This window comes from Accipiter gentilis, chromosome 3 (genome assembly GCF_929443795.1).
Source record: "Accipiter gentilis chromosome 3, bAccGen1.1, whole genome shotgun sequence".
Taxonomy (NCBI): Eukaryota; Metazoa; Chordata; class Aves; order Accipitriformes; family Accipitridae; genus Astur; species Astur gentilis.
Genome location: NC_064882.1, coordinates 30,311,227 through 30,323,249, shown reverse-complemented (window position 1 = coordinate 30,323,249; position 12,023 = coordinate 30,311,227). Strand labels below are relative to the sequence as shown.

Sequence of the window (12,023 nt, the reverse complement as noted above, 5' to 3'; positions counted from 1 at the left end):
TCAGTGCTTCACATATATTATGTGACTACACACATATTGTATAAAGCTAAGACTGTACAATAAATCTGTCTTGTTAAGCAATCACCCATCTCAAGAGACAATCCCCAAATTGCATCATTCAACTCAAGTGAAGGAAGAGTGAGCACAGTGCCATTCAACATTAATGATGTGCAAGATCATTTCTAGTTTACTCTCCAAATTTTGGCTGTCCCTTGACAAACTGTTCAAGGTTAGTTTCACTGTTAGGAAACACTTGGAGTACTCAGCTTATTATTAGACTAACAGTTTGGGCCTATACTTGATGAAAAGTGTCTGTGTCCAGGGATCTAATTATTACTTGCCCATATTGGAATAGCAGCTATGCATAATGGGGCTGGATCAGGAATCCGCTCTGCTCCGTTTTGAACAAAGAGAGAAATTGCCACGGTTTGCTGAGTGATATTTCAGAAGTGAGTATACAGGGTTATAGACTGTGTAGTGAAACTAGACAACATACCAGACAACTTTTCAATCAGTTCCTAAAAGTGCTTACGGTTTCAATTCCAAAGCAGGTGAAACAATATTAAATATTAAAGACATGTTGACAGCTGCAAACTCCCGCTAAAAATGAAGTTTTGTTACAGGGAAAAGTAGTGATAGATTTTTCAGATACTGTTGAAGAGGTCTTTTGGAAAATTAAGTATGCCATCTCATCTATTCTTAATGTGAGCAGATCTCCAAATCAAGCCAAATGGATGTTTCAGCCATGCATATGCTGAGTGTGTAACGTACCAGAAGAAGTGAAAGTTACCTGGCAGCATCTTGCTTCATCCTTTTTAAGTCCTTAACTTGTAGTGCATTTTCAAGTCTATCAAGTGTAATAGTTGATTAAAAATTAATCACCAAATCACCTTTCAGGGACTGGTGGAATTAAAATAGCAGAATCTTCACCCTTTCCTTCCAAAGAAATGGTCTTTTGTGGCCTTGTGTGAAATAATAACACATAATGGTTGAAGTTGTTTTCTATGTTGCCTTCAATTCTAACCTGGTTAAATAAAAAGGAGGGAAAATGCATGAACAAAAACCGTATATGCTTTACAAGGTGATGTCTGGACTAAATTATCATTTTTGAAGCATTAAATGCAAGATATACATCCATATGGCTTAAAGTCAACTCCCACTCTGCAAGCTCCAAGTAGGGTTGTAGGTCAGTGATACCCTCACGCTTCACAGCTGTGCTGCTGTCTCGGGCACTGTTAGGGGAAGGGTACTGCCATTAGAAATGCATGACAAGCAGTAGTCAGTAAATGTTGCTCAGTACCTTCCTGCAGCTTGACCAATTTGAGACTCTATGGAGGATAAAGTATTGGTGAGTTTTTCTTTGGGGGGGCATGGGCGTTCTTAAGAGCTTCAGGTTTTTCTTTCAAGGATCTCTTTCTATCAAAAGGATTACATTGAAGCCAAATTTGAAGTAGTTTTGCAATTCTCTCTCTTTGAAATTGTGGGTGGTCCTTTCTTTAGAAGCTACAACGTGTAATTATTTCTTTTTTTTTTTTTTTTTTTTTTTTTAGTCCTAAACAAAAGAGTATTACATATTAATTTAGTGGAACGGACTAATAAAGACTGCTTTCTTTTTCAAAAATAATTTCTAAGACTCCAGTAAAGTGCTTGTGTGGTCCTAATACTCCTATTTTATTTTACAATTAGCATTTGCCACACTAGGACACTCTAGCACAATGAAGAATAAATGGTGAATCCCCTTAAGCAATTATTTTCAACTGGTACCGGAGTATACAAATTGACTTAAGTGCACTTTTGGAGACATTGTAGAGTAGAATTGATTTTGCAGCCCGTGATGAACTTTCATGCCAAGACGGAGATTGGAGGTTTTGGCTTATTCCAAACCCAGAATGTGATCCTATTAAAAAGTAAGAAGGCCTAGTACTTGCACTCCATGCTATTTGCATTCTGCAGAAATTACCAATTACTAATACTCAAATTTATAGACAAGTCAATATCATATTACACTGGATAGGTATGAGGATTCAGGCTGTTTCTCAAACAAAAAAAGATTAGCACTTACTGTCATCGTTTAAATTTTTGATGACTTACCCTAAATGTTAAGGTTGAAGGTACTGATAAACTCTGGAGATCACCAGGCTACCAGTACTCCTATTGTGTACTGCATTCTGTGTACATTCTATACTGTATGCATAAATGATCTCCACCTCTGCTTTAATAAATAAATAGATAAAATGGATTAAAATATCTGCTGCTTAAATAATACAAATACTAATATACCAAAAACTATAGTAAGACGTACATTTTGATTCAATTACAGATGTATAAATGGATAACATTAAAAAAAACTGAAGCATTAAGAATGAAAGAAACTTCAGTGATATATCATTAAAAGTGGTATCATTAAAAAGTGAGAGATGAAAGTGAGCAAGGAACTTCAGTCGGAATGTCCTTAGAGAAGTGGAAGACTCATTCCTTAAAACAGGAATTGCTGTGACTCACATAATTCTGTCCATATTGCAATGATGATTGCCCTATGTTGTGAAATATGAAATATTCATTTGGGCAATGTAGAACACCATGGCATAGAGGGCGATCCTGGTTTAGCATGAGAATAGATTATGTGTCTACTAAGCACAGCATCTGAACCTCTAGGGAGTCAACAGAGCAAATGGAAATTAGTGATGCAGAGGGAACCTGCAATTCTGTGATCTAAATTTTTCTCATCTGCTTTGTGCTCCTCAGCATGGTTCTGATACATACTACTACTGAGAGATACTGCCTTGGTTTCTCCATCTGTAAAAGGAGGCTAATAGTACCTTTCTCAGACATGAAATTTTATTCCTCTTATGGGAAGCAGATTTGAATGATGGCATGACCAGCGATAATGATTTACAGAGCTAATTCTAGAATTTATAATTCATATTTTTGATCTTCACAAGGAGATAAATACGATCCTAGAGACATATCGGCTACTGTAGATAGTGTTGGACTCCTTTTGTATCTTCATTATGAAGAGGAATAGCTGCATTGGATATTTTACTGAAGAACAGAAAAAAAATCATTGCAATTAATAGGAGGCTAAATTGTTTATTTCATAGTTAAAGAACAATGGTACAGTAGAGTTCTTGGTTTTGTTTTGTTTGGGTTTTTTTTCCAGGACAAGAGTTTAGACTGAATTGTTATGTATACATTTTTAAAAACATTTCCTTATTCTGTCTGTCTTAATTGATCTGCAGACCTGCCAAAAAGCTACGCTTTGCTAAAAGGACATGAGAAGCCATTTGGGTATAAGACTGTCTTCATAAATAAATGATGCAGTACTGTAACTTGTTATACAGTAACTCTATAAAGCCAAACATATGTCAGGATTGTAACAATTAACTGGCTAATCCTCATTTGACTGATGGGAAAGGTACTTGCTTGTTTGTATATATTAATGTATTTGCTGAACCTGGGATAAAAACCTGTTGTGTTACAGATTGAAACATTCATGTTTGTTTAGTAAGCTCATGCTACAATATGATCTATTTCTACCATGATGGAATTCCAACTATGCTTCAATAGGTTCAGTTCACCTGAACTATTAATTTTAGAGGAGCTATCTCTCCAGGATATTCTTCCTGCATTTACACCATAATGTAGTAGTTCCGTAACATCTGTATTCTTGAAGACTTTGTACTTTGGTTTGGTTCTCGTTACATAGTTCTGAAAATAATTTTCATGCTTACATTCCTTATCCTAATACAATAAAACCAGTGGTTGACAAAGCGTGACTCTGTAGCATTCAGAAAAGGTTTTAGGTTAAAATCCTAGTCATACTGGAACTTTGCATTTAAGAGTATGGTTGTGTGATGATAACTGAAGGCTCATGAGCAATAAAAAAAATCTGATCAAAAGTTTTCTGTGATAATGCAAACCACCTAATATAGAGTAGAAATACATATTTGTAGAGCTACATATTTATTATTCAAATTTAGAAAGTGGAAAACTGGCATTTTAGGAGTGAAATCCAAATCAGAGATGCAACGAAACACCAAAAACCTACTTTGCCATTTCATTCTGTCCTCTGTGCGTTGGAAAGCCTGCTGCTGCAGCAGCGTTTGCAAATAGAGGCAGCTGCCAGCGTTAACGATAACGTGAAATAATCCTTTTCCAGCCTTCTCTCAATACATATCAAGACACAGCTGAAACGTGGGGCCATTGCTCGCTTCTCTTACACTGTCGCGTCGCAGCATTTACTGCTGGTGTCTTTGGTGCCGCCCAGTGAGGCGGAGTACTTCGTTCTCCGTAACACCAAAGCCAGGGGAATAAATAATAGCTCTTGCAAACCTGGGTCTTGCTCTGGAGTAGGTTCGAGGTTTTAGATGGCACGCCTCATTAAGGTGACTGTGGCTGGAGAAGTGTCTCGGGCCATGCAGGACCTCACAGATATCTTAATGAAGTCCAGAATCTGGCGAGTAGCCTGTGCCGGAGCACGTTTCGCAGGCTCGCTCTGCAAGGAGCTCCTTAGCGAACAAATAGCGTTTGTCTTCTCCCTGCCACCTAAATTTCTGTACTTTTTAAGGTGCACTCAGATACAGATGTGTTGTAGGAGCACTGAATAGTACTGAGGAAAAAGCAAATCATAGTGAAAACAGCAGAAAAGGAAAGGACCATTTGATATTCATAAATGAATTGTTTAGTTGCATTATTTTGAGATAAATATCAAATTAATACTTACGTTCATAAAAAGAAGCTGTTACTTGTTCCACCAAAATCATCTGGTTGGACTAGATGATCGTTCTAGGTCTCTTCCAACTGAACTATCCTATTCTATTCTAAAATATGCATATATTTTTTTCACCTCCTTCATATTCCAAGTGCAAATCCCCATGTCCAAATTCATATGTTTGATTTTCAGACCAATTATTTAAAGAAATTCTCATTCTGTTTATTTTCTTGAATGCCCTTTAGTCTCATTATCTATGATAGTTTGCCACCTTATATGGGCATGGGGGAATTCATGCAGAATATAGTTAGCTAATGTTAAAACTATTTCTTTCCAGTAAGAGACAAGTAATAAGCAAGGCTTACTTTATTCGTGTCAGATATATTTAAATAATTATTACAGTTGCTGATCATGGAATAGCCACCTTCTGAGCTGTTTTTATGAACTGGCGCAAATAAACTGATAAGTAAGTATTCAGTACTTAGTTTGATTCAGTATTTCTGCTTTTTCCTTTAAAAATCAGGACACATTACTCATTCCCAGTACTCACTATTTTACAAAGTAGGGAATGGCAGTATAGATTTATGATATTGCTGGTCAGACACAGAGGGAGGTTAAACCATAGAGGAAAATAAAATTACAAGTAATTAAATTTACAAGCAGGTTTGCCATCTTCAAAAGATTTATTGTTTCAGAACGAACAATGGTTTTAGCCACACAAGAAAACTGTGATACAGCCTTAACAGCGTATGATATAGATATTATATGTGGTGTTTCAATTTATATAATTAAAAATTTAGCATTCCTTTTAAGGGTAAATGGGATATTCAACTGGGAACCATACATGGTGAGTAATAAAATAGCTGCAATGCAGTACTGTCTGCATTTTTTAAGAGCTGAAGCACTCTGTCAGGCTCATTAATATCAGGTTATCTGAGGGCTTTATCCTCAGATAAAAAAGCAACAGCATATATAAGTTTTTGAGGTTTTCTGTGGGAATAGGTTATTAAATTCTATTGCTATGAATTTCAAATGTTAGCATGTTTCTAGGTTGTGTTTGTTTTTCCTGATACACTTCTATCTGCTAACCAGTAAATACAATAAATAGAAATGTACCAGTTCCATCCTGTTCTTAGGAAGGATTCAGTAGTAGCAAGGTTTTGGCAAGGTCTTTCTGCTATTTCCACAAAGCATAATGCACTATGATTACTAATGTATTCTGGAGCAAAAAATAATAATTAACTGAATACATAAAATGAAGCTGATTGGGGGGAAGCGGGGAGGGCAGGGAGGAGGTTTGATGTTTGGTTTGGTTTTTTTTTTTTATTTTTATTTTTTTCCTATTTCATTGGTTTGTGAAATACAGAAATCTACATTCTTTCAGGCATAATTTCAAATTAGACAATTTCTACTGTAGTGTCACTGAAAATACCAGAATTAAATCCTTAATCTTTGGAAATCGGTTTAAAAGCTGAGGCATAGGTGATTATCAGTATACATTGCATGTAAATTGCCTTGACCTGGTTTGTTTAAAAAGAAATTATATTTTATGTAAGCACAGTAATTCCAGGACTTACTTGATCACAGATCTTGGAGAGGCTATAGTATTTCTCTGTTTTTATTGCAGAGCTTGAATACTTAGACTATGTTAATTTGAAAAGAAAAGTTATTTAGGTGCAACATATTTAGTCTCTGATTTAGAAACACCTTCTTGGGGGGGCGGAGAAAAAGTATGCAAGTTTTTCAAAGAATCACTATATTTGGGCAAAAAATCAGAAATCTTTGTGCGTTCTCCTCTGTGTATCTTCATGCAGAGTGGGATTCGGCTTTGTTTGGTATATGGATTTGGTTTTCTTGTTTTGCTTTTGAGAAAATGGGGTTGCAGCCAGAATGTTACAACTGGGAAGAATGCTTGACATATGCACAGCTTAAACATATCTGAAACAAACCACTGCAAACAGGATGGTGCCGTCGCATCTAGAGCAGCACAGGTGCTCATCTGGGCCTTCTCGGAGAAGAGCCTCTTCAGCTGCTGCCAGCCTAACTTGCCCAGATGGCTTTTTGTGTGCAAATGTGCTATTTAACCCCGCCTTTTGGCTTGAGGAAAGGAGCCTGAGAGCTCTCCTTGAGGACATCTCCCGCTACGAGAGACTGACATGATGTATGGCAGTTCTGGCCCCGAGCACTGGTTAGGTCATGTAGGGGTGGGGAGGTGCCGGCGGTGGAGGCCGGGTGGCTGGAGGTGCTCTGAATTGAAATGAATGAAGCCCACGCAGTTGCACTAAGGAATTTTCTTGAAGGGTCAATGTCTAAGGTACTCCACTTCAGACTTAGTAATTTGGAATATATCTCTCTAGGAATGATATAATAGAGTCAAGAACAATTTAGCTGGAAGAGGCCTGCAGGACGACTAGAATCTGCATGAAGATGAATACATCAAGCCATCTTACTAGACTATTGTGCTTTATTTAAAAAATTAATGTGTAGGATAGCCTTGTTGTTTTTCACTCTAGCTGTATATAAAGCATTTTGTAATCAATTCTGTTGTTCCGGAGGTATGCTGGATTTTGATGTAAGGTCTTGGGCTGTAGTAATGATGGAGAATAATCTGTTCCAACGAAAGTATCTCGGTCATATTGCTGCCTTCAGATGTGAAGGCAGGTTCATGCCTTTTCTTTAAAAAATACAGATTTGTTCTTGTACTAGTAGGATGTTCTGTTGTTTAGTGGCTTAAATTTTATTGCAATGCTTAGAGCCTTTTTCATTTTAGGGGTACCAAGTGCTATCATAAATTACGCTCGGTATTCAAATGCTGCCTCTTTTTGAAATGGGAGGTGAAGTTCACATAGTTATTAGTGTAGGAGAACAATGACCATCAGGCTGAAAAGAAGGTTTGCACCTTTCTTCACTGCAGAATATAAGCTGCAAAATCAAATCAATGTAATCTAATGGCCTGCAAAATTGTCTGGTTTTGTCTACAAAGTAGATTTTTGCCCCATTTCCCCAGAAAGTCACAGTGCACCCTGTGCCGCTTATGACCTTTTTTGTGAGCAATCTAAGAATTGTAGTGGAATGACTTAAAACATCATAAAAAAAGACCACACAGCAATGTCTTACTTAGTCCTAGGTCTGCAGTGCGAAATGTAGGTGTAATTTATGCAAGAAGAAAAAGCCGAATGTTTGTTTAAGCCCCTCAAGGTTTTTCCTTATAGGAAACCTTTTTAGACTGAGCAGATGAAAACTTGAAGCAATAAATAAATAATTGCTAAAAACTTTCCTGCTATAAGTAGGTATAAATTATGCGTTGAAAATCGTATTTTTTATGAGGTAGAATTTTGCAGTGAAGAAATGAATAACTTACACTTTTGTTACACAGTTCCAAGAAAGTTTCACAAACCAGCAGATGCATTGCCAAATGACACTTGCCAACCTTACTTAGCTCTCCATATCTAGAGGTATGCTTTAAACAGTGCCTTGCCCAGCAAGGTTGGGAACCTTTGCCATCAAGTAGTTTACATTTCAAATGTGCTAAAATGAGCCGGGAACACTGTTCTTCAGTCTGCATAAGCCTGTGCTACATGGAAGTGGTGTTGAATGTGTGGACCCAGCAGTAAGTCTAACATGCCATTAGTTAGTCTGCTGTCTTTTGCACATGCATACACACACATTCACTTGCACACATACAACCTCAGCGTATTGTTTATTGAGGAACCTGGCTGGAGAGCTGTCACTTGTAAGTCTTTGCATTTGTGCTAAAATTTACATTTATTCAAGGAAAGAAAGAGTTTGACCATGGATATTTTTTATTAGATTTTTAAAAATAATTTACATATTGTCTCAATCTTGTTTGTCTTCCACTTTTTTTAATTATATAAAATGTTGCATGATGATACTCTATTAACTGTCATAAAAAGCTTAATGCACCATTACCCATTACTTCCTGCAGTATATGTTTATGAATATGGCAGTGGTTTACATAGGTATTTACATGTATCTGTATTCTAAACTAATAATTGATCACGATATAAATCACTACAGCTAACTTAACCACTTTATGCACGATTTTTGTATAGGTAAAATGTATTAGTCAATTAAACAGAAGTGTAAATATAGATATTTGCTGTTTGTACTTATAATGGATTTTTTTTTTAAAGGAAGTAGGCTGTTAAATCATGTTACCGTAACAAATGCTGAAGGCTGCTTTTTCATTCATTGCCATTGAATTTATTGTCAGAGCAGTTCAGTCATATCCCATTTCAAGATTACTTAGGTAGCTTGAAAATTAAATCACAGCTCACAGATTCTCTTTTTTCACACACGGTTAATAATAGTAAAATTGAGTCTAGTTTTAAATATGCTTTGCAAGACGTTGCAGTGCAATTAGATGCACAAACTATGAAAGATTTAGTAAATAGAATCTGATTTTCCATAAATTAACAGTGAATTGGAAAAAACAAAGTTGCTGTCAATCCATGTACAATCATCTTCAAAATAATAATATTGATGTAAATTTTGTTAAAGTCAGGCAGTGTTGGGGTTTTATAAAGTCCTTGTGTTATTTTTTTTAAGTTCAAAAATCTGAAAGAAATCTTAAGGAGTGATTACTAATTACTGGAAATATGAGCTCATGCTAGTTTACGTTTTAGGGAAAGAATATCTCAAAACCATGACTGTTTATGTCTAATCAACTAAATGATTTTTGCTTATTCACTTCACCTGAGCTAGATCTCTTATTTCTATGCACCATTTTGCAATGTTTCTCCTAAAAGCTGTCTCTGAAAAGGTAATCTAACGATGTCTCTAAAAAGCAAGACACGGTGAAACTTTACTTCTCCTGTTAGGGGTTGGATTGCATTTGATGTGCTTTCAGAGTGAAGCTCCCAATTTGGTTTTAGCCAAATGAAATCTAGTTAGCCACCACAAAACTGCTTTGCAAACGGGCTGAAAATCCTGGTATAGAGACAGCCTGTACGCATCTGATTTGCTTCTAAATTCTGTTCAGATGCTCGAGAAAGCCTATTCATGTAATTTCTTGTGTTCCCTCTATTGTCTATAAATAGACACATCTCTGAAGGCCTCCAAAAGAAGGTCTAATTTCATAATTTTAAGCCACTGAGGTAGATAGGTCCCTTTGAAGGCCTTCAGGCGTTTGTGAACCACATGTGTGGTAGGTATGTTTGGTCCAGAGTACCAAACTACTGTCTGAAGTGAAACCTCCAAACTGCACATGGTGTAGATGTAGCAGTGACTTTAATATATTGTGGTGCGTTACATATTATGTATGGCATACATGCATGGCATATAGCATACATAAAAAGCCCTGGATTCTAGTTTGGTTTTGTTCTCTTTTTTTTTTTTTTGCTGTCTCCTCTGTTCCTGTTTTTACTTCAGTTCTCTAGATTTTATTTCCAATATGGAACTGTGAAGGCCAAAAATATTTCTAAATTTCAGAAAAAGGGCTGTTTGTTTATATTGGTAGCAAAAAATACTACTGAACAAGAATTTTATAAGAATTTTAATAAAATTTATCTTTTGGAAAAGATACTAGTTTCAGATAGTGAGGTATAGCTGGTCATGCAGGTATTTGGGGGAGGGCCATTAGATGTCTGCTGCAGGATGGTTTTTAACGCCTTCTTTTAAAATATATGGTGCTTGCCACTCTGATACAAAATTCAGAAATATTTTGATCTCAGACATTACACAGCTTGATAGTTGTTTCTCAACAGCTTGCTACTTGTTCTTTTTGCTGGTTTTCAGTCTTTGTTGCATAAGGCTGAACATACTATCAAACATTCAATGTCATGGGTTTGGAATGAGTTGAAAAGTGAAATCACTCAGTTAAAAATAAAATCAGTTTGGCCTTCATTGTTAAATTATGTAATGCTTCTGCTTTTTATTTGGCATATATATTCTTGTTTTGTAAAGGAGCTACTTAGGGCACCACAGATAAACTAATTTGACTATTATTGCTGCTTCTTTTTCTTCAATTACAGCTCAGTTAAGGTAATAAAATAAGCTTCATTGAAAACATTGACTGAACTGTAATGGCTGAAATTATTTTCTTATATGTTCTTTTTCTTATACACAGCAAGAAATATATATGGCAGATTTTAAGTTTGATTTTTTTTTTTTTTCCTTAGTGATCTTAGTGAAAATCAGATTCAAGCAATACCAAGGAAGGCATTCCGAGGAGCAGTAGACATAAAAAACCTGTAAGTATTTTCTTCCTTCATGTATATATATTCTGATGATAATGCTTTGTCAATACTGTGTCCTTTTGTTGTATCTGGTATCTTTTTCCTAAGGACTTTGGTAGCTGCTTAAGGAATCTCTGCATAAAACGAACACTTACCATTTGTTTTGGCAAAATACTTTAATGTATCTTAAGCATCCTAAAATTGCCCTATATGAAATCTAAAACATTGAAATGGAGTTGAATACAAGGCATTATAACTATTTTTTTGTGGCACTCTGAGTTTAATATTTGAATGTCAGGCTATTTTAAACATTTCATTGTTTCATGTGAAAAAAATCATTTTGCCTTCGTTCAAAGAGTTTGCCTTTTGTTTGCTTGCATAAAAGAAAGAAAGAAAAATCATGCTATTATCTAGTTTTGCTAGCATATATTTTTGTACTTGTGTGACTACTTTTCTTACACGGTTTTCTTCTGTGGTAAAATAAGTCTTTTCTTGAAGACAGATACTCACTTTCCTGGAGATAGTGACCCTGAAGTTCATGGGCAGGTTTTGAATTCTTATGGCTTCTAAATGTGGAAATATGTGAGTTTCAAGACAAACAAAAGCCGTGACTTTTCGACTTTCTGTTCAGAGTGGTAGATCAGCTTAGTGGACTGAAAGAGCTGAACGACCTGAAGACTGTGATGAACTTGTACAGTAGGAAATGTAAGGTCATGCACTGAAAAGCTATAATCCCTGCTGTAAGCTGAGGACTCATCACTTACAACCAACCAACAAAGACAGAGGACACACATTAGTGGGTTCCAGAAAGACTATGGAGCTGCCAGTGTGATGCAGCTGTGAAAAAATGTAATTGCTACCTTGTGTAGCATCAATAAAAATAAGGAAGTATTAGGCCATTATATGAGGTTTTCATGTAATTGCCATTGAAATACTTTTTATTAACTGAAGCTGCCCGTGTTAAAAGAAAAGTGAACTTTCTAGTTGTACTACTTTGAAAATGGAGTGCTCTGTGATTACGAAGGGGACAATGTGATGTTGTATCCCCAGTAAGAGGGGACTGGACAGGAAGCCCTTTGCGTTTCTGTCTTCCTGCGATGGACCCCACTTCATTC

The 12,023-nt window shown here is 36.1% G+C and overlaps 1 protein-coding gene across 17 annotated transcripts in view; it reads left to right on the top strand.

The window, feature by feature from the left end:
* The window catches only part of SLIT2 (slit guidance ligand 2), a 274,923-nt gene that overhangs the window by 148,129 nt on the left and 114,771 nt on the right, over nt 1-12,023 (top strand). For all 17 annotated transcript variants that reach the window (XM_049795113.1, XM_049795067.1, XM_049795103.1 and 14 more), the window contains one exon: nt 10,852-10,923. In XM_049795113.1, the coding sequence (XP_049651070.1) occupies nt 10,852-10,923 (72 nt within the window). The remainder of the gene's footprint in view (nt 1-10,851; nt 10,924-12,023) is intronic.